Below are 24,146 nucleotides of genomic sequence, written 5' to 3'. Positions count from 1 at the left end.
GAACTGCTCACTCCCAGCAGAGCAGCACAGGCCCCGTGGGAGAAGGGGAGCGCAGTGAACAGTGCCATGCAGAGCTTCCCTTCCCCTCTGCCCTCGCACTCCCGCAGGTGGGCTGCCAGCCTTCTGTCCACCACACCACCCAGAGGAGCACTGGTAACAGGGCGAAGTCTCTTCTCTTTCCCACAGGCAGCCCTGTGAGGGCCGCGACCCAGATCAGGAGCCCAAGCAATGTGCACACGAAGGACAGTTTATTATTCGTCATTGGCTAGAGAGCAAAGCGGACAGGCAGAGTAAAAAGATCAGTAAAAAGTGAGTGTGCAGAGGTGCAGGCCACAGCCACCCTACTTTGATGGAGCTCAGGCACGAGGGGAGGGTAGCACCTGGAAAGGCAGCTCCATGGCCCAGGCCGGCCTCTCCGGCCAGACTCCCCTCTGTTCACCCAGAGGGGCTGGGCCCAGTCTGAGGCCCGCCGCGGACCCACCTGCCCTCCCTTCGCTGCTTTTGGCAACTAAAAGGCAGGTGCTCTTGCCAAGGGTGAAGGCAGGGCTTCCTCGGGCCCTGTGCTGCCCCAACCCCCGCAGGCTGAGGTGCGAGTGCGCTGACTACAGCCAGCCCTCCCTCACAGGAGGAGAAGGCTGGGTGCTGGGGGATGCAGGCAAGCTCAGGGGCTCCAGAAGCAGGGCTGGGGAGAGGCCCTCACAGCTGATGACCAGGGGCAGGGACAGGAAAGGGTCATTGCCCACCCTCGGCAGCTAGGTCACCAACGGACAAGATGGGGCAGGCTGCACTCATCCTCTCGTGCCCAGGCCAGAACGAGCAGGGGCCTGGGAGGGGTCCTGCTTAGCTGAGCAGTTCCAAGTAGGTGACAGGGACCTTGCCCTTCTTGTTGCCTCTCTCGCCAATGAGCCAGTCTGGGTCCATTCCAGGCAGGCTGTAGACGGTGATGAGCTGAAGAGGGTGGCAGAGAAGGAAGGTCACCCTGGTTGGCTCGGGCAGAAGTGGCCCAGGGGACAGGGTTGTGACCTTCCTGTGATACATGGCACCTACACCTGCGGGTGGGCATTCACCTCCCCTGCTCTTAACAGACTCTGGGGAGTAGCAACTGCTTCCTCGGAGCTGGAGCCTCCCCAAATCACCCCGGGTCCTAGCTTCTCCCTGGAGCCCCTCAGGGATGAAGATGGTGGCCCTGGGCTCCAGACCCACCTCATCAGCCAGCAGGGCCAGCTCACTGCTGTCGGCTGCCTCGTAGTCGTAGAGGACCCGGGCCTTGCGGGTCCCGCTGGCGGGTGGAGCCACCTCCTCCAGGCAGAGCGCAGTCTCCCCTGCAGGGGCCAGGCCAGCCCCAGATGGTTCCATAGGCATGGTGGCTGCAGTGGTGGTGGGCGAGGTGCTGCTGAGGGGCGAGGAGGTGGGCTCTGTGGTGCCCACGAAGGTGCCTGGAAATCTGGAGGAGTGGGGGTGCATCTCAGCAGCTGGGAGCCATGCCCAGTCCATGTGCCCCCAGGAACACCAGCTGGGCCCACTGCAGGGGCAAGGAGACCCCGGCTACTTACATGGCTCCCTGGGAACTGGCAGCATGGAAGGAAAGGGAAGCAGGGGGAAAGTGAAACGCTCTGGCCCTGTCCTTGCCACCTCCCACTCCACACTCAAGAAACCGCTCAGGTCCCCAAGACCAGCGCCCTCACTGTCATTCGGAGGGGTGATGGCCCATCCGAGAAGGCTCTGTGCAGGTCACCCTTCAACCTGCCCCTTGTGCTGTGGGGTTTCCTGAACTCAGGGAGGGAGCTTCCGCTCGCCCGAGGGAGGTCAGGCTATTAGTGGGACGAGGGGCCCCAGTGGGCACCTGCCCAGCTGTTTCTGTAGGTCCAGCATATGGCGGTAGCACTGCGCATAGTAAGTTGTCTGAGACTCAACGAACTCATGGAGGCAGCGAAGGTGGTTCACCTGTGGGGAAGATGCCAGTGGTGATGGACGGGAGGTGTCTCGGATGAAGCATTCCGTGCCCACCCCATCTGCTGCCAGACCCTGGCCCAGCATTCCTGTGGCTTCTGCCCCAACCTCCTGCTCCCTGGGGGAGGAGAGCAGTCCCGCCCTTCGAGACTTGTTCTCAAGACTACCTCCCCCTTAGAAGCCACAAGCTCAAGCATTACCCTCCCTGCCTGTTCCCAAGATCCAGGTTCACTCGTGCCTCATGACGAGTTTAGTGGGTCCGTGAGGGGTGGCAAAAGACAGTGGGTGGTGGAGGAAGTGGGAACAGGACTCACGTGAGTGCTACTGATTCCCTCCAGCAGGAGACGGGTCACCTCTGCCTGCCGGTCAAACTCTGTCTGGGCCACTCGGAGCTCCTGCTCGGACTGGGAGGGGGGTAAGAGCGGGAGAGGAACAGCTGTCCCAGTTTCCCTCCATCACCTCCTGCATCTCGGCCGTCAGGGAGTAGTCTCTGCCCTCCCTGGCGGATGAGCGCTGCCCCCATCCCAGTGATCAGGTTCCCTCAAGGGCTCTGCCCAGACCTGCCTAGCTGACATCACCACCCATCAGGGGAAAGTCCCACCCGCAATTGCCCCTGGGGGACCCACTGTGGGGGTGGTCTCCCCACAAAAGGGAACTGACAACCCCACAGCAGCCCCAGAACTAGAGGCAGACCTGAGCCCTGCAGCAGCAGCTGGGCGGGACCTCCCGCTCCCCACCCCCTTCAAACCTCTTGCCCTAGCCTCCCCAAGCTCCACTCACCTTGTCCACCTCATCATTCCAGAGCTGCAGAGGCCACAACAGAGCCGGTCAGCAGGGGAGGGAGGGACACTGGTCAGCAGGGGGACAGTTGAGCCCCAGAGCCCATGCCCGGCCCCAGCTCCTCCAGACCCCAACCGCTCCCCTTCCACCGCCCTCCCCCAGCCCACCCAGAGCTGAGGCCTGGTTACGGGCACTGCAATCACAGTCCAGTCCAACATGCCACATGCAGGGAAGGGGGACAGCCAGCTGGAAAGTCCTGCTTGGGGTTCTCGTATCGTGTAAGTCCCCAGGCACTGACTGGGGTCTCAAGGGAGACCAAGTGTCCTCCAACCCGCCCCGACACTGGGCTAAGACTTCTGGGTCAGGAGGCAGGACCGTGACCCTAGGTCGGCCACTGAACCTTTCTGTCCTTGGACAGAGGAAGGCAGCCTTATGTCCGAGTCCTACTGGGGTTCAAGAGCAATGGAAAAAAACAGGGTAGTTGCCACCCTCCAGGACATTTCTCCTTCCGCTCGGCCCAGGAAGGGGGGCAGGAAGTGTGATCTGGAGTCTAGAGAAGTAAGACTCCTTCCGCCATGACTTAGAAGACCCTATTCTGCCCACTGCGGGAATGCTACCCTGAGACAGCGACCTGAACACAGGAAGTAAAACAAGGCCAGGCCTCTGGGCAGAGGGGTGCCACCATGGTGCTGGTTAGGAGTCACATCACGAGAAGCCACCTCCACGTGTACAGACATAGGGCCCGATGGACTAAACTGTGGTTGGCACCCCCCGAGGGACGATGGCCTAGCCACTGAATGAGCACACAAACACACACAGCAACATGCTTGTGACAGATGAAGAGCCAGACGGTCTGTGTGGGTAGGACATCACCCATCGGGGAAACGGAAGGGCAGAGAAAAGGCAGAAAGAAGCAGTGGCTGTGACAGGCATGATGGGATACATAGGATCTGCCTATCTCCTAAACTAAACAGTAAATGCCAAATAATCTCAATAACGCTGGAGAAAAAAAAGACGCCAAGACATTCAAAGTCTCCTGACGCCGCCACACCCACCCGTCGTCTTGGCTTCAACCTCTGGCCACCTGTTCCAAACCTCTGGGCCCAGGCCCAGACTGCCGCTTCCCCTTCCCTGCTCACTCCCACGACAACTAGCAGATGTGCTATGAAGGCAGCTGGACGACCAGTGCCACCCTTGTCACCTGTCCTTAGGGATCTGTGAATGCGTGGCAGGCCAGCCCCGGCCTGCTCCGCACAGGGCTGCAGTCATGGAGGATGGGGGGGGGGGGGGTAGTGCCTGCTTTGGGAGGGTCAGGGTTGTGTTTGGCCTGGGCACAGTCTCAGGTCCACTAAAGAGGGGACAGCTGCTGTCCAGAGTTCACCACACTGTTCAGCGCAGTTGGTCTAGTCTCCACCTTCAGCATTTTGCAGGGAGCAGCGAGGCCAGCCACAGGGTCATAGTGCATAAGGACAGGCGGACAGACGGAGCTCCTGGGGCTGGGCCAAGCAGGTGTGCAGTGCCCTTGCCTTACACTCTGGCCCCCGTCTGCTGGGCAGCAGGCCCTGAGGTGTGGGAAGGGTTAGGGAGGCCCGGGGTAGGCGGGGCAGGGGCGCTTACCGCGGAGGCGCTGGCCGAGAGAATGTAATTACGAGGTCTAGTCTCCTGAAAGTCAGGCACCGTCTAGTGGGAACAGAGTTTGTGGGGGAAACGGGTCATGGAGGGCTGGGACTGGGCTGGGGCCAGGAGGCTGCCCCAGAGTTTCTCACAGAGCAACCCCAGGAGCCCCTGGCCCCGGGACAAGAGGCTACAGACAAATACAACACCGGACCCTCTTTCCACACCCGCCACCTGGAGAGGGGCAGGCTGAGAGGCCCAGAGTGAAGACAAAGACCAAGAGGGAGGGCACGCTGGGGAGGCCAGGAAAGCAGATGCAACAAGGAGACAGCCTGTGGCTGCTGGCACAGCTCTTGCCTCTGGGTAAGTCACAGGCTGGATCAGGCCCCTGGCCCAGGGATCAAGGCCGACTCCTCCCCAGACCCGTCTTCCAAATGAACCATGCCCCCCACAGCGTTCCCCATTCTAGAACCTCTGCACACCACACCTCTCGTTCCTGCCGCAAGGACCAGGCCCCTTCCCCACAACAAAGGTAGACAGATGGATGCATGGATGGACAGAGTGACAGGCTTTCAACATTTGCAAAAAGCTGACTCACAGGCTCCAATGCCTGGCGTCCCCCCAAAACAGAGGCTACCCACGGTAGAGGCTCTGATGGGGAGACCAGCTGCTTGCAAAAGGCCCCAAGGACATGGCCTGGGTTGGCCATGGCACTGTGGGCCCCAGGCCAGATGGGCAAACCAGAAGCAGCACGCACGTGGGACAGGTATACTCACATCTCCCTCACACTGAGCCAAGTTACCCAAAGCAGAACGGAAAGGAACAAAAACAAAGAGTTAGTGAGTCCACAGCACAGGCAGGAGCAGGTCCCTAGGCCCCCGTGGAAGGGGAGACCAGGCGGACAGGCAGACGGACACACACAACCCACCCTCTGGAAGGTGTGCTGATATGTGTGTGCGTGGGTTCAGGGGGTGGGGATGAAGAGGCAAACTGCTGGGCTTGAGTCCTCAAGGGATCTGTACGTGGGCTGCCAGGTCCTAGCTCCTGAGAGGGTAACCGGGACTAGCCCAGAGGCCTGAGTTTGGCCGGGCCACCCAACTCGAAAAGAGGGTGAGCCAGGCCAGTGACTAAGGAAGGGCTCCCCTGGCCTGGCTGATGGAGGGAAACCTTGCTCCGGCCAAGTTATTCCAGAGAGGCTGTCCAGCCCTGAGTGACAGGGAGACTGTTCAGGTGACTTAGTAAGGACATCTCAACAGTCATAGGTCGTCCTACCCAACCCAAACAAGACTCCAGTGGCTGAGCCCCTGCCTCCAGTCTAGACCCCACACACCAAGATGAGCTAAAACCCTGGCCAGGGCTGTTGCCAGAGGCAGGGTAGGCCGAGGCTCCATGGCCCCAGGAAGCCACACTGAGAGAGGAACGCACAGAGGGTTTGGGGCCTGAACGCCCACAAGCAGCTGCTGGGAGCCTGGGTTCCCGGCATGCCCTGCACCTGGGATTCCCTCCGCAGGGTGTCCAGCGGCTCTCGGGCCCCTACACACCCGAGCCGCCTGGCACACCAAGCGCGCCCACCCTAGCGCGCAGCTCCCCCCTGGGCTTGCCCCAGGCGCACTGTTGCAGGCTGCACCCCAGCGGCCCATCCAGGCCGAGCCGGCCTCAGTGAGCAGGGTGAAGGGGGGCCCCTAGCCAGTCTCTCAGGGCTCCCTGAAGGACCCCTCGGACATGCTCCTGAAGTGGGCAGTCCAGCTCTGGGGTCCTCCACACCATGGCAGGGGACTGAGCAGGGGCGCCCTGGGGCCAGCGCTGGAGCAATGGGCCTGCGCGTTAGTAAGGGGAGCCATGCCCTGGCCGAGCTGGGAGGGGGTTGAGCATCCAGGGAGGGCAGCAAGGGCATGCGGGAAACTCCAACGGGTCTGTCCGGGGAGGCTGCGGGGCGCCCCGGGCCCGGGCGAGGCACTGCTGGTTGGCCCACTCCATAAAGGTCGGCCGTGGGGCCCAGAGCTCTGGGCTGAGTGTTCCCTGGGGGCAGGGGCACAGTGATGTGACCTGAGGTGGCCAGCCCAGACCAGCATTCCCAGCCAGGCCTATCTAGGCAAGGACAGGGGAGCGAGGTCATGCTGGAACCAGGTCCCGTCCCTGCATCCCCGACTCCGACCAGAGCCAGGGGGAAGGAGGCCAGTGGGAACACCTACCGCGGCTTTGGCTTCCGCGGCCTTGGCCTTCTTCAGCCGGGCTTTGCAGGCATCCAGGTCTAGACGCCGGTTTTGGAGGAGCCGCCTCTCCTTCTGCGGGTGGAGAACAGGGACAGTGAGACTCTGGGCACCCAGGGGACTCTGGGCCATGGCAGGACTGGCCTGCGGGCCATCTGGTCAAGACAGGGAAACGGAGGCCCAGAGAAAGAAGGTCATCTCCTCTGAATAACTCAGGCCACAAGAGCCCCATCTGGGAAGACCCTAGGAGCACTGGGTTCCCCGCAGGGGAGGAGAGCCTCGTTCAGGAGCTCTGCAGAAAGGGCCCCAGGGTCACAGGAGGCCGAGCCGTCCCAGGTCCCTCACCGTGATCGTCTTCCAGTCCCCCTCCAGGAAGTTGCGCAGGGGCGTGAGGAAGTTGATGGAGGCCGTGTGGATGAAATCCCGTTCTGCGGATCCCAAGCGCTTCTCAGCTTCTGCCACCTTGATCAGTGTCTTCCCTAAGGACACAGAGTCGCAAGTGAGGAGGAGGGTCAGAGGGTCAGGCTGAGGCTGCTCAGCCCCCCCCCCCCCCCCGAAAGGAGCAGCGGGGGCACTGGGGAAGAGGCGAACACAAGAGAGCAGCACGTGGCCTGGAAACCGTGCATGTAATCTACATACCCATCAGTTAGGGCAGGGGTCGGGAACATTTTTGGCTGAGAGAGCCATGAACGCCACATATTTTATTTTTTTTAATTTTTTAAATTTTTAATTCATTTTAGAGAGAGGAGAGAGAGAGAAGCGAGAGGGGAAGGGGTGGAGAAGCAGATGGGTCCTTCTCCTGTGTGCCCTGACTGGGAATCAAACCCAGGACTTCCACACGCCAGGCTGACGCTCTACCACTGAGCCAACTAGCCAGGGCTGAACGCCACATATTTTAAAATGTAATTCCATGAGAGCCATACAACAACCTGTGTACATTACGCATTATCCAATAAAAATTTGGTGTTGTCTTGGAGGACAGCTGTGATTGGCTCCAGCCACCTGCAACCATGAACGTGAGTTGTAGAAAATGAATGGATTGTAATACATGAGAATGTTTTATATATTTTTTTAAATCTTTTTTTTTTTAATGTGCCTTGACCGCAGGCCTTCAACAGACCAAGTAACCCCTTGCTTGAGCCAGCGACGTTGGGCTCAAGCTGGCGACCTCGGGGTCTCGAACCTGGGTCTTCCGCATCCCAGTCTGACGTTCTATCCATTGCGCCACCGCCTGGTCAGGCTGTTTTATATTTTTAACATTATTTTTTTTATTAAAGATCTGTCCGTGAGCCAGATGCAGCCATCAAAAGAGCCACATCTGGCCCTGGCCGATTGGCTCAGTGGTAGAGCGTTGGCCTGGTGTGCAGAAGTCCTGGGTTTGATTCCCGGCCAGAGCACACAGGAGAAGCGCCCATCTGCTTCTCCACCCCTCCCCCTCTCCTTCCTCTCTGTCTCTCTCTTCCCCTCCCGCAGCCGAGGCTCCACTGGAGCAAAGATGGCCCGGGCGCTGGGGATGGCTCCTTGGCCTCTGCCCCAGGCGCTAGAGTGGCTCTGGTCGCAACAGAGCGACGCCCCGGAGGGGCAGAGCATCGCCCCCTGGTGGGCAGAGTGTCGCCCCTGGTGGGCGTGCCGGGTGGATCCTGGGCGCATGCGGGAGTCTGTCTGACTGTTTCTCCCCATTTCCGGCTTCAGAAAAATACAGGGAAAAAAGAAAAGAAAAAAAAAAAAGAGCCACATCTGGCTCGTGAGCCATAGGTTCCCGACCCCTGGGTTAGGGACTGACAGGTAAAGAGCGGGCTGCACAAACAATGGAACATTACATTGCCATTAAAAAGGCTGAGGGCACTTTTGGAATGCCAGGAAAAGGAGGACAAATCCTCTCCCCAAAGAACAGTAATGAAACTGAATGGAGTTGTCAAAAACGCCATTTCTGGACTCCGGAAATTGACAAAAGGCAAACAACAAACTGAGAAGCATTTACTCTAGAGCTACTGGACCTTTGTAAGAACAATGGGAGCCTGTGCCTTTATCTTATTTTTTTTTTACAAAGATTTTATTTTTTGTTCCCCAGTCAGGGCCCATACAGGAACAGCTCGATGTTCCTGTTTCTCTCTCCCTGCTTCTCTCTAAAAAGATTTTATTGATTGATTTTATTGGGGGGGGGGGTGAGAAGTATCAACCCATAGTTGCTTCACTTTTAGTTGTTCATCGATTGCTTCTCGTATGTGCCTTGACTGGGCAAGCCCAGGGTTCCGAACCAGCAACCTCAGCACCCGAGGTTAATGCTTTATCTACTGCGCCACCACAGTCCAGGCTGGGAGCCTGTGTCTTTTAATCCTGGGGGTGCTCCCACCTCCTCAAGCTCTGTAATGCTATATGCTGCTGGAGCACAGAAAAACCCATGGATGCTGTCAAAAACAAGAGTGATCTCAGTGGCAAATACTCAGGAAAGGCCACCCTCACTGCTAACTTGAGGCTGGAATGCTGGTGGGAACAAGCAACAGACCTGCCAGAAATTTAACAGGAAATCTGGGAAACACAATTGTCACCGGTGCCCTGAGAAGCTCCCAGGTGTGTCTGGCGATCTGGAAGGCTATACCTGTTGTAGCAAGCTCGGGAAAGACTACAGAGAACCCTGGCAACATACTCAGTCTTGACTGAGCAGATGCTTTGCACATCCACAAAGTGAATGCCGCGCAGACTCGTAAACTGTTCTGAATGTGCTTCCCAGCCCATTTGCAAATGGATCAGTAAGGCCTTAATGGTGCAGTACTAAGCACAGCTTCTGACTGATTCCTGGCTGACCACTAACATACGCTGACCTAGGAGCAACGCTTAGGAAGCTAGGCTTATTAGGCTTAAAAATAAAAAGAATATTTATAAAAAAAAAAGAAGAAAAAAAAGGCTGAGATATCAGTAGCTACATAGTGCGGGGGACACAGACTCTCAACAGCGAGCTCAGGCAAGTCTCTTAACAAACAGCGGCAACAACCCTCAAGGGATCAGAATTCAGAGCTGCTACATTATCTAAAATGTCCAGATTCAACAAAACATTGTGAAACATGCAAGGAAATAGGTAAGTATGGTCAACACATCAGGGGGAAAAAATTAATCAATAGACACTGTCTCCACGGAGGCTCAGCTGTTAGTCTTTGCAGATAAAGATTTCTAGGCAGCTATTACAAATATGTTAGAAAACGAACAGAAATCACGTTTAAAGAATTAAAGGCAAATATGACAAATGACTCATCAAATAGAGAATACCAATAAAGAGATAAAAAATATAAAAATGGCCTGACCTGTGGTGGCGCAGTGGATAAAGCGTCAACCTGGAAATGCTGAGGTTGCTGGTTCGAAACCCTGGGCTTGCCTGGTCAAGGCACATATGGGAGTTGATGCTTCCAGCTCCTCCCCCCTTCTCTCTCTTTGTCTCTCTCTCCTCTCTCTCCCTCTCTCTCTCCTCTCTAAAAATGAATACATTAAAAAAATTTTTTAAAAATATAAAAATGAAGTGAAAATTCTGGAGTGAAAGGTACAATGACTGACGTGGCAAATTCACTAGAAGGCTCAGCAACAGATTTAAGCTGGCAGAAGGAAAACTATCAGCACCTCTGAAGATGGATCAACAGAGATGATCTCAGAAAGAAAAACGACAGCCTCAGAGACCGATGGGACACCATCAAATAACTGACATGAGTAACAGTAAGGTAACCAACTGTTTTACAATGAAAAGGAGGACAAAAATAAATTGAAGAAAACAATATCATAAATAAAAACATTTTATTCATTGCAACAATAATACACTAAAATATGATAAATGCATAATAAAAACATTGTAATATATTGTAATTATGCGCACATGCCTATTAATTTTTAATAATCATTGTAAGAAAAAAGTACTCATTTAGATACAAATATATCACATCACATACAATGGATCGACTCTGCATCGATCAAATACGGACATTTACAGGTTAGTCTTCCAATATCAAAAAGGGGGACATGTAGGAGGACACTTTTCAAGGGAGGACGGAACTTATAAAAGAAGGACTGTCCTCCTAAAGGAGGACGATTGGTCACCTTAGTAACAGGAGTCCCAGAAGAAGAAAATCAAAGGGGGCAGATAAAAACATTTGAAGAAATAATAGCCCCAAATGTCCTGCATTTGATGAAAAACACAAATCTTCATATCCAAAAAATTAAACCCAAAATAGGATAAACACAAAGAGATCCACAGCTGACATCTTAGTCAAACTGTTGAATGACAAAAAGTCTCAAAAGTAGCAAGAGAAAAGAGACTCATCACATACAAGAAGTCGCAGTAAGAACAACAAAGAACCTCTTTATCAGAAACAGTGGAGGCCAGACAGCAGTGAGATGATATGATATATCCAAAGAGATAAAAAGAAAAATTTCTCACCTAAGAATTCTACACACAGCAAAACTGTCCTTCTAAAAGTGAACACAAAATACATCCCCAGATAAACAAAGGGAAGAATTCATTGCTAACAGACCTGCCATGGAAAAAATACTTTGGGTTCAAAGGAAATGACACCAGATGGTAACTTGAATCCACATAAAGAAATAAACAGCACCAGTAATTTATCTGTGTATAGGGAACATTAAAAGATGCTGTAATTTTTCTTCTTTTTCCTTAAGTGATTTAAAATACAACTGCATAAAACAATAATTGTAAAATTGTATTGTTGGGCTTATAAGATATGAAGATGTAACATGTATGATAATAGCACAAAAGAAGAGGGAGGGAATGGAGTTACATTAGAGCAAAATTTCTATATTTTACTCCAGTCAGTGTTACTCTGAAGAGATTGCGATAAGTAAAATGCATATTGTAATTCATGTTGAAAAACCACTAAGAAAAAAACTTTAGACTGACCAGGCAATGGCGCAGTGAGCAATGACGCAGAGCGTCTGATTGGGACACGGAGGACCCAGGTTTGAGACCCCAAGGTCACCAGCTTGAGCCCAAGGTCTCTGGCTTGAGCAAGGGGTCACTCGCTCTGCTGTAGCCCCCTCCCCCATCAAGGCATACATGAGAAAGCAATCAATGAACAACTAAGGTGCCACAACAAATAATTGATGCTTCTCATCTCTCTCCCTTCCTGTCTGTCTGACCCTATCTGTCCCTCTCTCTGTCACAAAAAAAAATTTAAGTAAAAATAAGCAACAAACATTAAAATATTACATTAGAAAATATCTATTTAACACAAAAGAAGTCAGTAAAGGAGGAACAGATGAACAAAAATGACCTGAGACATAGAGGAAATAATTAAATGGCATATGTAAATCCAACCACATCAACAATTATATTAAATGTAAAGGGAGTAAGCACTCCAATCAAAAGGCAAAGATTGGCCTGGCCAGACCGTGGCACAGGGATAGAGCGTCAGACTGGGATGTGGAGGACCCAGGTTCGAGACCCCGAGGTCACCAGCTTGAGTGCAGGCTCATCTGGTTTGAGCAAAGCTCGCCAGCTTGGACCCAAGGTCGCTGGCTTGAGCAAGGGGTTACTTGGTCTGCTGAAGGCCCATGGTCAAGGCACATATGAGAAAGCAATCAATGAACAACTAAGGTGTTGCAACAAAAAACTAAGGATTGATGCTTCTCATCTCTCTCCGTTCATGTCTGTCTGTCCCTATCTATCCCTCTCTCTGACTCTCTCTGTCTCTGTAAAAAGGAATAAAAAAGGCAAAGGTTGTCCGGTAGGCTGGATTTTCAATAAAAATCCAAATGTATGCTGTGATATAAGAGACACATTTTGAACATAAAGAGACATAAATGGGCTGGAAATGGTATACCATACAAACAGTAACCATAATTGAACAAGAGTAGCTATACTACTATCAGATAAAATGGGCTTTAAGGCAAAAAAAAAAAAAAGTTACCGGAGACAGAGTACAGTGTGTTATAAAAATGAATCAATTCATCAGGAAAATACACAATATAAACATTCAGACCTAACAACAGAGTTCCAAAATATACGAAGCAAACACTGACTGAGGAAGACAAGCAGACAGCTGAATAGGAACAGCTGGGCACCAATACTCTCAATAATGGATAGGACAAGACAAAATCAGCAAGGATTTGGAAGACGTGAATAGCACTATCAATTTGTCCTCACTGACATCTCTACAACACTCTACCCAACAACATAATGTACAAGCTTCTCAAGTGAACATGGAACATTCTGCAGGAGAGGCCATATTCAAGGCCACAGACAAGTTTTAATAAGTGTAAAAGGATTAAAACCATACAAAGAATGTTCTCTGACCAAAGTGCAGTTGAATAGAAAAGCCACAAATATCTGGAAATCAAACACCACCTGGCAAGTGGGAATGTAAAATCACAGAGCCACTTTGGAAAAGAGTTTGGTAATTTCTCAGAAACTTGAACCTAAATTTACTGTAAGACCCAGCAATTCCCCTTATAGGTATACACCAGGCGAAGTGAAAACAGATGTCCTTACAAAGGTTCGTCTGCAAGTGTGTATAGGGAAACAACCGAAATATCTAGCAAATGGTGACTGGATCAAGAAAATGTGGTATATCATATAATGAAATACTATTCAGCAGTAAAAATGAAATCCTAAAACATGCTAAAATGGGGACGAACCTCAAAGACATTATGCTAAGTGAAAAAGCCAAATACAAAAAGCAGTATGTTGCATGATCCCATTTACATGAATAATTCAGATCACACAAATTTATAGAGCCACAAAGCACATTAGTGGTTGGTTGGGAGTGGGAGTGGAGAGTGACTGTAAGTAGACACAAGGGATTTTTCTGCAGGTGATAGAAATCTTCTTTAAATTGGATGGGGGAGGATGTTTGCAAACCTCTAAATTTACTAAAAATCATTGAATTCTATATATTTGAAGCAGGTGCATTTCATGGTATATAATTATATCTCAATAAATCTTTTTACAGGTTAAAATATTTAAGACTGAGGGGCTCTGTAAGTGCTATGATGAGCAGGTATCTATTGATAGAATGCAATGCCAAGTTTAAAAATCAGGCTGCAGTACAGACACACACTAGGATCCCATTACCAACTGGGTAAGAGAGACCTCACTTTTTACTCTATTTTCATCTCCAGTGTTTGAGGCTTTTACACTTAGAAGGAATTCGGTATTATCTGTGTAATTAAGAAGACAAAGGAAGGGAGGGGGAGGGAGGAAACTAGAGAGGGCGTGAGCATGGCGCCCACCCGGCTGTGGGGCTGTGGGGCTGGCTCACCGTAGGGAGTGGTGGGCCCCAGCTCGCTGGCCGCCTCGGTCATGTACTGAGCCAGCAGCTCCCCATTGGTGACCCGTGAGGGCACCTTCCTGTCCAGTTTCTCATACAGGAACTCCTCCACTCGTGCACCTGCAGGGAGACAGAAGCCAAATCCCAGGGCTCTTTGGTCCAGCCCCAGAATGAAAGTCATGGTGACAGAAACAGATCCAGGGCAGGGCCGGCCCACACAGCCTGGTACCTTCCAGAATATTCTCTTCCTGATGCCCACTCCTGTGAGACTGGCCCTCGACCCTGTGGAATCCTTCACTCAAAGAGGAAGAAGCCACTGAGACCTGAAATGCCTGCCCCGGGTTCCACGGCTGGGGTGATGGCCCAAAGTCCAGTCCTGCCACGTCTGCCTCATCACGATGTGGATTTACACCACATGGCGCGCGTATGAACAACCCTGGGCCTGCACGCGGCAGACTTAGAGGCGAGCCAGATTTCCACCCAACACCCTGTTCCCCCAGCTCTCCCGCAGTTTGCTTCCGCCTGCTCTGGGCTCCGCGGTGACCCTGGGCAAGCCCTCTCCCACCCTGGCCTCGCTGCCCCCTCTCCTGGGTGACCAGACTCTGGGCTCCGCTGCGACCCTGGGCAAGCCCTCTCCCACCCTGGCCTCGCTGCCCCCTCTTGGGTGACCAGGCTCTGGGCTCCGCAGTGACCCTGGGCAAGCCCTCCCCCACCCTGGCCTCGCTGCCCCCTCTCCTGGGTGACCAGGCTCTGGGCTCCGTGGTGACCCTGGGCAAGCCCTCCCCCACCCTGGCCTCGCTGCCCCCTCTCCTGGGTGACCAGGCTCTGGGCTTCGCTGTGACCCTGGGCAAGCCCTCCCCCACCCTGGCCTCGCTGCCCCCTCTTGGGTGACCAGGCTCTGGGCTCCGCTGCGACCCTGGGCAAGCCCTCCCCCACCCTGGCCTCGCTGCCCCCTCTTGGGTGGCCAGGCTGGTGTTTCTCCTGCCTCTCCTCCCAAGTGCGGCTCAGTTTCCAGGCATTTCTTCAGGCTCCTCTCTGTGCAAAGCTCAGCATTTCCACTGTCCCCGAGCGCATCTTAGAGCCCGGGACCGACTCTGCTGGTTTCTTTGACGGGGTCGCCCCACAACAGCCTAAGCCCCAACAGCGGAAGTCAGATCTCCCCCATGGGCCGGTCCCACCTGCAGGCCTTGGCCACCAGCTTCCTGGCTGTGCCCAGGACCAGCCCCCGTCCACTCACTGGGGTTGGGCTGCAGGAGCACCTCTGTCTGCCTCAGGATTTTCTCCGTCCAGTTCTTGGTGCTGTCCGCCCTGGCCAGCAGGTTCTCAAAGTGGGCATCGAGCTCGGTCTTCTCCGCCTGGCCGAACTTCTCCTCTGTGAACTGCGGGGGGGGGGGGGGGGGAGGCAGCGACAGGGAGGCTCAGAGGGAGGAAGGGGGGACTGCCATGCCCCACCCACCTACCCCTTCCCACTAGCTGGAACCCAGGCCCCAGAGTCAAGAGACTTGCTCTGCCCCAACCTGCTCTGGAACCCCTAACAAGTTAGGACCTGGCTCTGGGCCTCGGCTTGCCCCTCTGTGAAATGAGAGGGTTATTAGACCAGAGTTTGGGATCACGGCTTCTTGTAGAAATCCAATGAAAGCTACAGATCCCTTTCCCCCAGAAAAAGCACATTTGTACAAAATCTGGCATACAACTTAGAGGGTAAGAAACCCTTAGGGACCATTGCAAAGGCTCCTCTGAGCCAGACTATGCAGGAAAGAATTTGGTGGAATGAAATAAACAGGGCAAAAGCAAGTTCTGGGGTCACCAGGAGGCTCAGGGAGGGGGCTGGGAGCGACTGGGGAGGCCGCGCCAGGGGAGTGAGTGGTTTCAGAATCAGAGGGACCTGATGCAAGTCTCAGTTCTGCTACTGATGAGCCGTGTAGCCTCGGGCAAGTGGCTTTGCCTCTCCCAGCATCAGTCTCCTGAGCTGAAACATGAGGGTGAGCACCAGCACCCTCTTTATAGGTTGAAGGAAGAAGGAAGATGTGGATAAGACACGCAGGCCAGTGTCTGGCAGGGAGTCGGTGTTCAACATAAGGTGCTGCTGCTGCTGCTGAGAGCTGATAGGAGGAGAGACGGCTGGGAAGGAAGGGCTGGGTGGGAGGGTGACATGGTTGGCCTCTGGTCACCCAGCGTGTGCACAGGGAACACTGCCAGCCCATCAGAGCCAAGTCTGAACACACCCGGGGCCGAGAAAGCCCGGCAGCCCCACAGAAAGCAAGGCCGGGCTGAAAGCAGATGTCACACTGCTCCCCTATGAGAAATGTCAGAAGCCAGGCAGGCTACCGAGGAACAACCCGAAACCAGCTCAAGTCCTGGCCCTTCGGCTCTAGAAAGGCCCTTGGGCAAATGTTCTTGTTTGCCAAACAGGAATGTGAAGGCCTTTTCCAGCTAGGGGAAAGACTCCTTCAATTAGAGCCAAACATTAAAAGGGTGAGCATTGCAGGAATATGATTGATAATAACAACGGACACCGTTGACCGTCTCTGTGGCCAAACCCTGTGCTAAGAGCTTTATACTGATGACCCCTCCATAATGCCAACGGCCCTTCAAAGCAGGTCGGCTCAAGTTCCCATTTCACAGATAAAGCCACAGAGGCTGAGCAAGAGACAGACTGTGCTGGAGTCAGGGTTATCACCACACGGGTGGTCTGGAGGCTCTTTGCAGACTATTTGGCAGCAATAAATGATCCAGAGACCAAGGACAGCTCCAACCTAAAGGAGGGAAGAGAGCAGGAGGCAGCCAGAGAGTCCTGCCGCTCATCATGCTGTCTGGCAAACATCAATTATGCAGCAGGGCTTGGGTTTCTCCCTGCAGGGCGGGGCAGCGCAGGGCTGCGGCCTGGAGCTCCCCACCTGGGACCAGCGGCTCCTGGTCTCCTCTGACCTCCCTGAATCCTCATCCTCCTCACTTCCGACAAACTAAAGGCTACCAGAGCCAGGCCCTAAACAGGACTACCTCACCCAGCCCTTTGAGATCATAGCATTAGCCCCATCTTCCAGATGAGGAAACTGAGGCTCAGAGGGGCAGTCACCTCCCTGGTCCTCAGTTCCCTGCCCGGAGACTAGGGATAACAGGACCAATCAGAATATTTGAAAGGTGCTTCCCTGTGGTCGGCACACAGTACAGGTCTGATGAACGTTAGTTAGCTGGTGTCATCATCATCATTAACCAGAGGCTTCCCTCGGGTCCTTCCTTGGCTCTCAGAAGCCACCTAGGGACCTCCTTACCCCAGTGATACCAGTCACCTGGGCCTAGGTGACACGCACCCGCCTTACCAAGGTTAACAGCAGCCCCCCCCCAAATTTGTGGCCACAAGTCCCTTACGTCCCGTGTCCACCCAGGTCCTACCAGGCTTTCCCAACTTCTTGGGAATCCATCCTACGTCCACTGCTGCCTGGCTCAGATGATGACAATGTCATCACCTCCCTGGCTTTTATTATTATTACTCCTACCACTGTTATTACTATTTCTCGAATTACTACTGTAGTATTAGTACTATCACAGCCCACCCCACCCCACCCCCACCGGCACCTTACCCAGATATGCCTTAGGTTTTCCTGCCTCAGTGCCCTTAGCTGCGTTGTTCCCACCACCTGGATCAACTTCACAACCCCTTCCTGACTTTCAAAGCACAGTCCAGGGACTAGAAAGCCATTCCAGAATCACCCCATCTCAGAGCCCAGGTCTGGTTTCCTATCATATAGAGCAGGGTGAGGCTCTTAAAGGTGTCCGTGGTACACCTAAAGGCTGAGCACTTACCCAGGATGTCCCGGGCGCTCCACAGAGGAGCGGCAGGTATGTTGATACTAAAACACCTGCTCCAATCCCTCCTGGGTGACTCCTATCACAGGGCAGACTAGCCTTGGGCAGGTCCCCTGAGTGTCCTTTCCTACTCAGTTCACATTTCAGGCCCCTCTCTCCTCTAACCTGCCATCCTGCCCCATCCCTGTCAAGCGGAAGGACCCGGTGCTTCAGAAGCTGCAGTTAAAGGCTGCTCCCTGCAAGATGGCAGCAGCAGGGGGTGGGCGTGCAGAGCCAGAGAAAGCCTCTATTTATAAAGCTCCCTCCTCCACCCTGGAGGCTGGGGCCTGGGCACTGGCTCCCATTCTGTACGGGCCACTCAGTGGGCCTGCCCCCACCAGGCAAAGCAAGGCTACAGGGCCCAAGCCTCCTCATGCCCAGGCCCTGCAGGTCCTGGCCAGGTCAGGTGCCAGGGCCCCCAGTAGCAGGAAACCAGATCAGGTTCTTAATAGCTGTGTGAGATAACACAGTTACTATACCAACACTGGGGAGGATTCCCCACCTCCCAGATGGACTGGGGCTAGCCCAGGGAGGGGCTCTTAGGTCCTGGCCATCTCCACTAGGGCTGGAGTCACCAACGGGGCTTGTAACATTGAGCAGGAAATCCTCAACGGGACACTGTGCTTTCTAGTAAACATAGCCACATGGGCTTCCCAGAGACTGGGCTGGGCTGCTCCAGAGAATAAACAACATGGCAAGGACAAACACCTGTTCCCAGAGCACTGGGAGGACAGAAAGTGCTTAACTGAAGGGGACACGGAGGATTTAGGAGAAGTGACTGGCCCAAGGTCACATGCTGCACAGGTGCAGTATCAACCACATTACCACCAATAGTGAGCTTGCCTTTAGGAAGCACACACATGCAAAGTGCCAGGGAACATCCTGGGAGGGAGGGATTATTAATCCCATTTTTCAGATTGAGAAACTGATGCCCAGCGAGGTGAAGCCTCAGGGTCACAAAAAGGAACATCGAGGCCCATAGCTGACTCTAGGTCTTCACCATTACATTCAAGTGGATAGGACTTGTTCCAATCTCGGCATTAGGGACCTGGACAGCTTCCCAAGGTAGCCAGCCAGACCCCAACCCCCCCAAGCCTGGGGAAATAAGAGGAAACAGGCCTCCCAGGGAGTGGAAAGGAAATTACTCCAGCAATCAGGCTTCCGGACTGACCATCCAAGCGTGTAAAAGGGACCTGTGGGAATCATAGGACCACAAGCCTACTGCACAGGGGAGAGACTGAGGCTCAAAGAAAGGATCACAGCTGATGTCTGAGTCCTTAGGGCTGGGATTCAGGCCTCCAAAAGCCTGCTAGGACCCAGAGTCACAGCTGGACACGGACAGGGAGGCAGTTACCGCTTGGTACCCTCTGCCCTCCTCAGCAGAGCCCCCACCAGACCCTGGGCAGGCGCCAGGGCAGCGGGGTAACCCGGTCGGTCAAAATGATGGGCACTGATACCTTTCCTGCAGGTAACAGGGCCGAAGCCCGGCTCTGGGCCACGTCGAGGGTGCGGCCAGAGCGGCCGGCCTCTGGAGCTCCTTCTCTTTCCTGGGCAGCGCAGAAGGAGCAGGGATGAGGGATACTAACGTGTCCGCGCAGTGGGGCAGGGACAGCAGCTTCTCCTGCGCGCCCCGGGCTTTGCTGCAGGGGTGCTCCCGGCCCGCCCCACATCCGGGCCCCGGGAACCGGCCGCGCGGGGCCCAGGGCGCACGGCCTCACCTGCACTGCCCGAGTGAAGAAGATGCCCGCGTCCGAAGCCAGCTTCTTCATGTTGAAGTCCATGGCGAACCGCACGGCCGGCCGCGCCCGGCCCCAGCGTAGCCTGCCGCCCCCCACCCGCCGCCGCCGCCGGCCCGCACCCCGCCCACCTGCTGCCGGTACACCCGCCCTCCGCGAGCCCTCCCAACCGCCGCCGCCGCCGCCACCGAGCCAGCCCGAGAGCGCAGGGCGGGGCGCGGGGCGCGGAGGGAGGAGCCTCCGAGACCGGGCGGGGCGGGGCGCGGGCGCGGTGGGTGGAGCCTCCGGGACCGGGCGGGGCGGGACGCGGGGCGCGGGGGGAGGAGCCTCCGGGACCCGACGCGGCGGGGCAGGGCGGATCGGAGCTACGGGCCTCGCGCTGCCGGCCGCTGCCCGGTGCGGCCTTCTCACGCCGCCTGGCGGGCGTCTCTTGCTTCCTCCTCTTTGGCCGGTCGCCCATTTGAGCCTCTTCATCTCCCTTTGTCCATTCGTACCCCCTCGTATGCTGGGCCCTCTGTCTCCCTATTTCTCGGCCTCTTTTGCCCCTTGGTGACACTTAGGACAACTGAACCAGGGGACAGGCCAGCTGGGGACTGTCGTTCTTCCATCGCTGGAAAACGGCTGTTTGTTCTCCAAAGTCCTCTAGGTCCCCAAAGTAGGGGAGAGTGTGCAGAGGGGTTACAGGAAGGAAGGAAGAGAGGAGGAGAGCTTCCATTCTGCCCAGGTGGAGAAAGGAACAGGGAATGGACATGTGCTAACCTTGTACCTATCTCCTCACAGCCCCAGACAGTCAACGGGGTAGCCCGCTGGTACATCCATCCTCCTCTCGTGTGACTTGACTGGGGCTTATTACCTGTCTCCACCTCGCCCTGCTTTCAACTTCTAGGTTTCATCTCTTAGCCTAGCGGAGAGTTCTCAGTTCCTGAACTGGTACCTCTCCTCCTGATTCTGTCCCCTGGATGCTTTAGCTTTATTTCTCTACACTTGGCCCAGTTCCCCATCACCTACCCAGCCTGTCTGTGCAGGGTGAGCCTTGAGTCACCTACCAGTTTGCTCAAAACCCAGACCCTGGTTCCACTCCCAGCCCTGGTTCTTTGTGTGGGTGGGACCCTGGTGGAGTTTTGAAAAACTTCCAGGTGATTTAAATGTGCACTCCATGTTCAGAACCACTGACCTGAATTATTATGTAGATGGAGTCATCATTGACTTCTTTTTATTATTATTATTCTTTTTTTAATGTTTATTTTATTGATTTTAGAAAGAGAGGAAGGGAGATAGAGAAGACAGGAACATTGATCAGTTCCTGTATGTGCCCTGACTGGGGATCAAACCAGCAACCTCTGAGCTTCTGGATGACCTAATTGGCCAGGGCTACACTGAACACTATTAAAGAAAAAGGATTCATTTAAAAAAGCACTCATGATACTTGTTAAAGGTAGTAAAGAAGACTTTATTCAAGAGCTACTAATGCAGTGTGGGTTTGCGATAGGGGACACAGATCAGGCTCAAGTCCAAAGACAATAAGGACAAGTGGAGGTTTATAGCCAAGGAGCAGGGTGGGGCAGTGAATGGAAAATGACTAAGAGGTTAGTGGGATTCTTGCTGAAGGCCGGCCAGGGTGATAAAATATGAAGGGTGGAGAATGAGGAATTTGATCAAATGAAGAGGGTGATCAGATATCAAGAGTGGGGGATTTTTTGCTAAGCTGACTCAGCAGGATTCTTCCTAAAACTGGACTAAAAGGATAGAGGTGGAAGTACAAGATTGAGCCTCATTGAGCAGTGGACTCAGAGGAGCTGATTCAGATTTGGTTAAAGAAAAAGTCTCTGTTAGTACCCATTTATGTGCCAGGTACTGTTCTGGGCACCAGGGATGCAGCAGTGAACAAAACAATGCCCCTCTCCTCTTGGGCAAACAAACATATAACATGTCAGATGATAAGTCCTGGGAAGAAAAACACAACAGAGTAAAAGGGAGACAGTGAGACAGTAGGCACTGATTGTTGCTGTTCTTACAGCTGTCTCTGTATAAATGTTTCACTTATTTATCTAGTTTTCTCAGCAGTGGCCAAAATTGAGAACATTTTTTTTTTGTATTTTTCCCAAGTGAGAAGTGGGGAGGCAGATAGACTCCCGTATGTGCCCATCCAAGATCCATCTGGTATGCTCACTAGGGGGCAATGCTCTGCCCATCTAGGGTGTTGCTGTGTTGCTACCAGAGCCATTCTAGCACCTGAGGCGGAGGCCATGGAGCCATACTCAGCGCCCGGGCCAACTTTGCTCCAATGGAGCTTTGGCTGCGGAAGGGGAAGAGAGAGAAAGGAGAGGGGGAAGGGGGAAGAAGCAGATGGGCACTTCTCTTGTGTGCCTGGACTGGGAATTGAACCCGGGACTTCCACACGTCGGGCCAACACTCTACCACTGAGCCAACCAGCCAGGGCCGAGAACTCTTTTTTTTTTTTTTTTTTAAGAGAGAGACAGATGGACAGGAAGGGGAGAGATGAGAATCACCAACTTGTACTTACAACACTTTAGGTGTTTATTAATTGCTTTCTCATATGTGCCTTGACTGGGGGATTACAGCTAAGCCAGTGACCCCTTGCTCAAGCCAGCAACCTTTGGGCTCAAGCCAGTGACCATGGGATCATGTCTATGATCTCATGCTACAGCTGACAACCATGCACTCAAGCTGGTGAGCCGGTGCTCAAGCTGGTGACTTCGGGGTTTTGAACCTGGGTCCTCAATGTCCTAAGTTGATGCTCTATCCACTGCACTACCACCTGGTCAGGCAGAACTTTTTTTTAAAGATTGATTTGAGGCCTGACCTGTGGTGGCGCAGTGGGATAAAGCGTTGACCTGGAACACTGAGGTCGCCGGTTCGAAACTTTGGGCTTGCCTGGTCAAGGCACATATGGGAGTTGATGCTTCCTGCTCCTCCCCCTTCTCTCTCTCTCTGTCTCTCTCTCTCACTCCTCTCTCTCTAAAAAATCAATAAATAAAATATTTTAAAAAACTTGATTTGAGAGAGAGACAGACAGACAAAGACAGAGACAGACAGAAACACTGATCTGTTTCTGTATATGCCCTGACCAGGGATCGAACCCAGCAACCTCTGTGTATCTGGACAATGCTCTAATCAACTGAGCTATCCAGCCAGGGCCCAGCATCAAGAACTTTTAAGTAAATAATCACCTAAGACCCTCATAACAGCTCATCACATCCTCCTCATCATTTAAGGGGTGAGGAAGCTGAGGTTTGGAGAGGTTAAGCGATTTGCCCAAGGTGCAGGGACGGAAGTGGCGGGTTCCAGCACAGAAGCCAGGCAGCCCCGTGGTGGAGCCCACTGTCCTTTGCGCTGGCTCCCTCTCCCTTGGCTCATTGGCTGCCACCATCTCTGCCACTGAGTCAAAGATGCCACGTTCTCTCTTGCCTTGGGTCACAGCCCGTGCTATTTCTGGAACTCCTTCTCCTCCTCTCTGTCCAGCTAATTTTCACTTATTCTTTAGGTCTCCCTTTGGATGTCCCTTTATTTCAGGAGTCCCTTACCTGTCCATGAGAGCCCAGGTACCCCCTTGGGATCCCCACATTCCTGAGTTTCCCCCATTAGAGCAATATCACACGAGATTTTATTTTATTTAAAAAAATTTTTTTTAATTTATTCATTTTTAGAGAGGAGAGAGAGAGAGAGAGGAGAGGCTGAGAGAGAGAAGGGGGAGGAGCTGGAAGCATCAACTCCCATATGTGCCTTGACCAGGCAAGCCCAGGGTTTTGAACCGGCGACCTCAGCATTTCCAGGTCGGCGCTTTATCCACTGCACCACCACAGGTCAGGCATGAGATTGTATTTTAAGTATCTTAATTACATGTATCTTTTTTTTTCTTTTTTTTATTTATAAATAAATTTTTATTTTAATGGGGTGACATCAATAAATCAGGGTACATATATTCAAAGAAAACATTTCCAGGTTATCTTGTCATTTAGTTCTGTTGCATACCCATCACCCAAAGAGAGATCGTCCTCTGTCACCCTCTATCCAGTTTTCTTTGTACCCCTTCCCCTCCCCCTCCTCCCCCCCCCACCCTCCCCCCCCCCCCCCCCCGTAACCACCACACTCCTGTCCATGTCTCTTAGTCTCGCTTTTATGTCCCACCAATGTATGGAATCCTGCAGTTCTTGTTTTTTTCTGATTCACTTATTTCACTCCGCATAATGTTATCAAGATTCCACCATTCTGCTGTAAGTGATCCGATGTCATCATTTCTTCTAGCTGAATAGTATACCATGGTGTATATGTGTCCTATTTTCTTTATCCAGTCTTCTATAATTTTTACAGTGATTAAAAGCCTTTAAGTAAACTCTTGGCCAATACAGCAAGAATCCATAAAAGAGTAGTGTCCTTAACATGTTCACCAAGTCCAAGTTGGCCCCATCACCATGCCAAATCCCTGGAAAATGCAACCCAACCACAGTTCAGTCTGTTAGGAGCTGTCACAGGGAGCAGGAGTCCAGGGAAAGTCCACATCCAGGAAAAATAATTACATGTATCTTGTTCACTACTTTGCTCTTATGTCCAGCCAAAGGCTGGCATGCAGAAATGTTAGTTGTTGAATGAATGAAAGACTGTGACTTTGCTGATAATTACATTTTAAAAACTTAGATATGCCCAACTCTTCGCAGTTATAAAAGGGCCTCCACATGGTTTTCTTCCAAGCACCACAAAAGCCCCATGACTCTGGCCAGGCAGAA

General features: G+C 53.1%; 1 protein-coding gene across 3 annotated transcripts; it reads right to left on the bottom strand.

The window, feature by feature from the left end:
* Positions 1 to 231: 231 nt before the first annotated feature.
* On the bottom strand, positions 232 to 19,568 carry SH3GLB2 (SH3 domain containing GRB2 like, endophilin B2). 3 transcript variants are annotated; one of them, XM_066366946.1, is made up of 12 exons: positions 19,384 to 19,566; positions 15,057 to 15,198; positions 13,811 to 13,939; positions 6,900 to 7,033; positions 6,537 to 6,629; positions 4,348 to 4,410; positions 2,731 to 2,754; positions 2,265 to 2,354; positions 1,844 to 1,944; positions 1,554 to 1,568; positions 1,204 to 1,444; positions 232 to 948 (listed from the first exon to the last, which is right to left on the bottom strand). In XM_066366946.1, the coding sequence occupies exons 1-12, from the start codon at positions 19,444 to 19,446 to the stop codon at positions 841 to 843; spliced, it is 1,203 nt and encodes a 400-aa protein (XP_066223043.1). In that variant the 5' UTR covers positions 19,447 to 19,566; the 3' UTR covers positions 232 to 840. The 3 variants fall into 3 exon arrangements, with proteins under 3 accessions (XP_066223043.1, XP_066223045.1, XP_066223044.1); XM_066366948.1 differs by lacking the exon at positions 4,348 to 4,410 and having other exon boundaries at positions 19,384 to 19,568; XM_066366947.1 differs by lacking the exon at positions 1,554 to 1,568 and having other exon boundaries at positions 19,384 to 19,563.
* Positions 19,569 to 24,146: the final 4,578 nt, after the last annotated feature.

The sequence above is a fragment of the Saccopteryx leptura genome, chromosome 2 (assembly GCF_036850995.1).
Source record: "Saccopteryx leptura isolate mSacLep1 chromosome 2, mSacLep1_pri_phased_curated, whole genome shotgun sequence".
Classification (NCBI taxonomy): Eukaryota; Metazoa; Chordata; class Mammalia; order Chiroptera; family Emballonuridae; genus Saccopteryx; species Saccopteryx leptura.
The sequence above is the reverse complement of the archived record's forward strand: the minus strand, read 5'-3'. Positions and strand labels throughout refer to the sequence as shown.

Bases quoted from the DNA above. Each gene is read 5' to 3' on its own strand.
- SH3GLB2 (XM_066366946.1), bottom strand. From the start codon at position 19,446: ATGGACTTCAACATGAAGAAGCTGGCTTCGGACGCGGGCATCTTCTTC. The intron at 15,199-19,383 runs GTGAGGCCGTGC...CCCCCCCCGCAG, and splicing joins TCTTCACTCGGGCAGTGCAG to TTCACAGAGGAGAAGTTCGG. The intron at 4,411-6,536 runs GTAGGTGTTCCC...TGTTCCCACTAG, and splicing joins CCGCGGAAGCCAAAGCCGCG to ACGGTGCCTGACTTTCAGGA.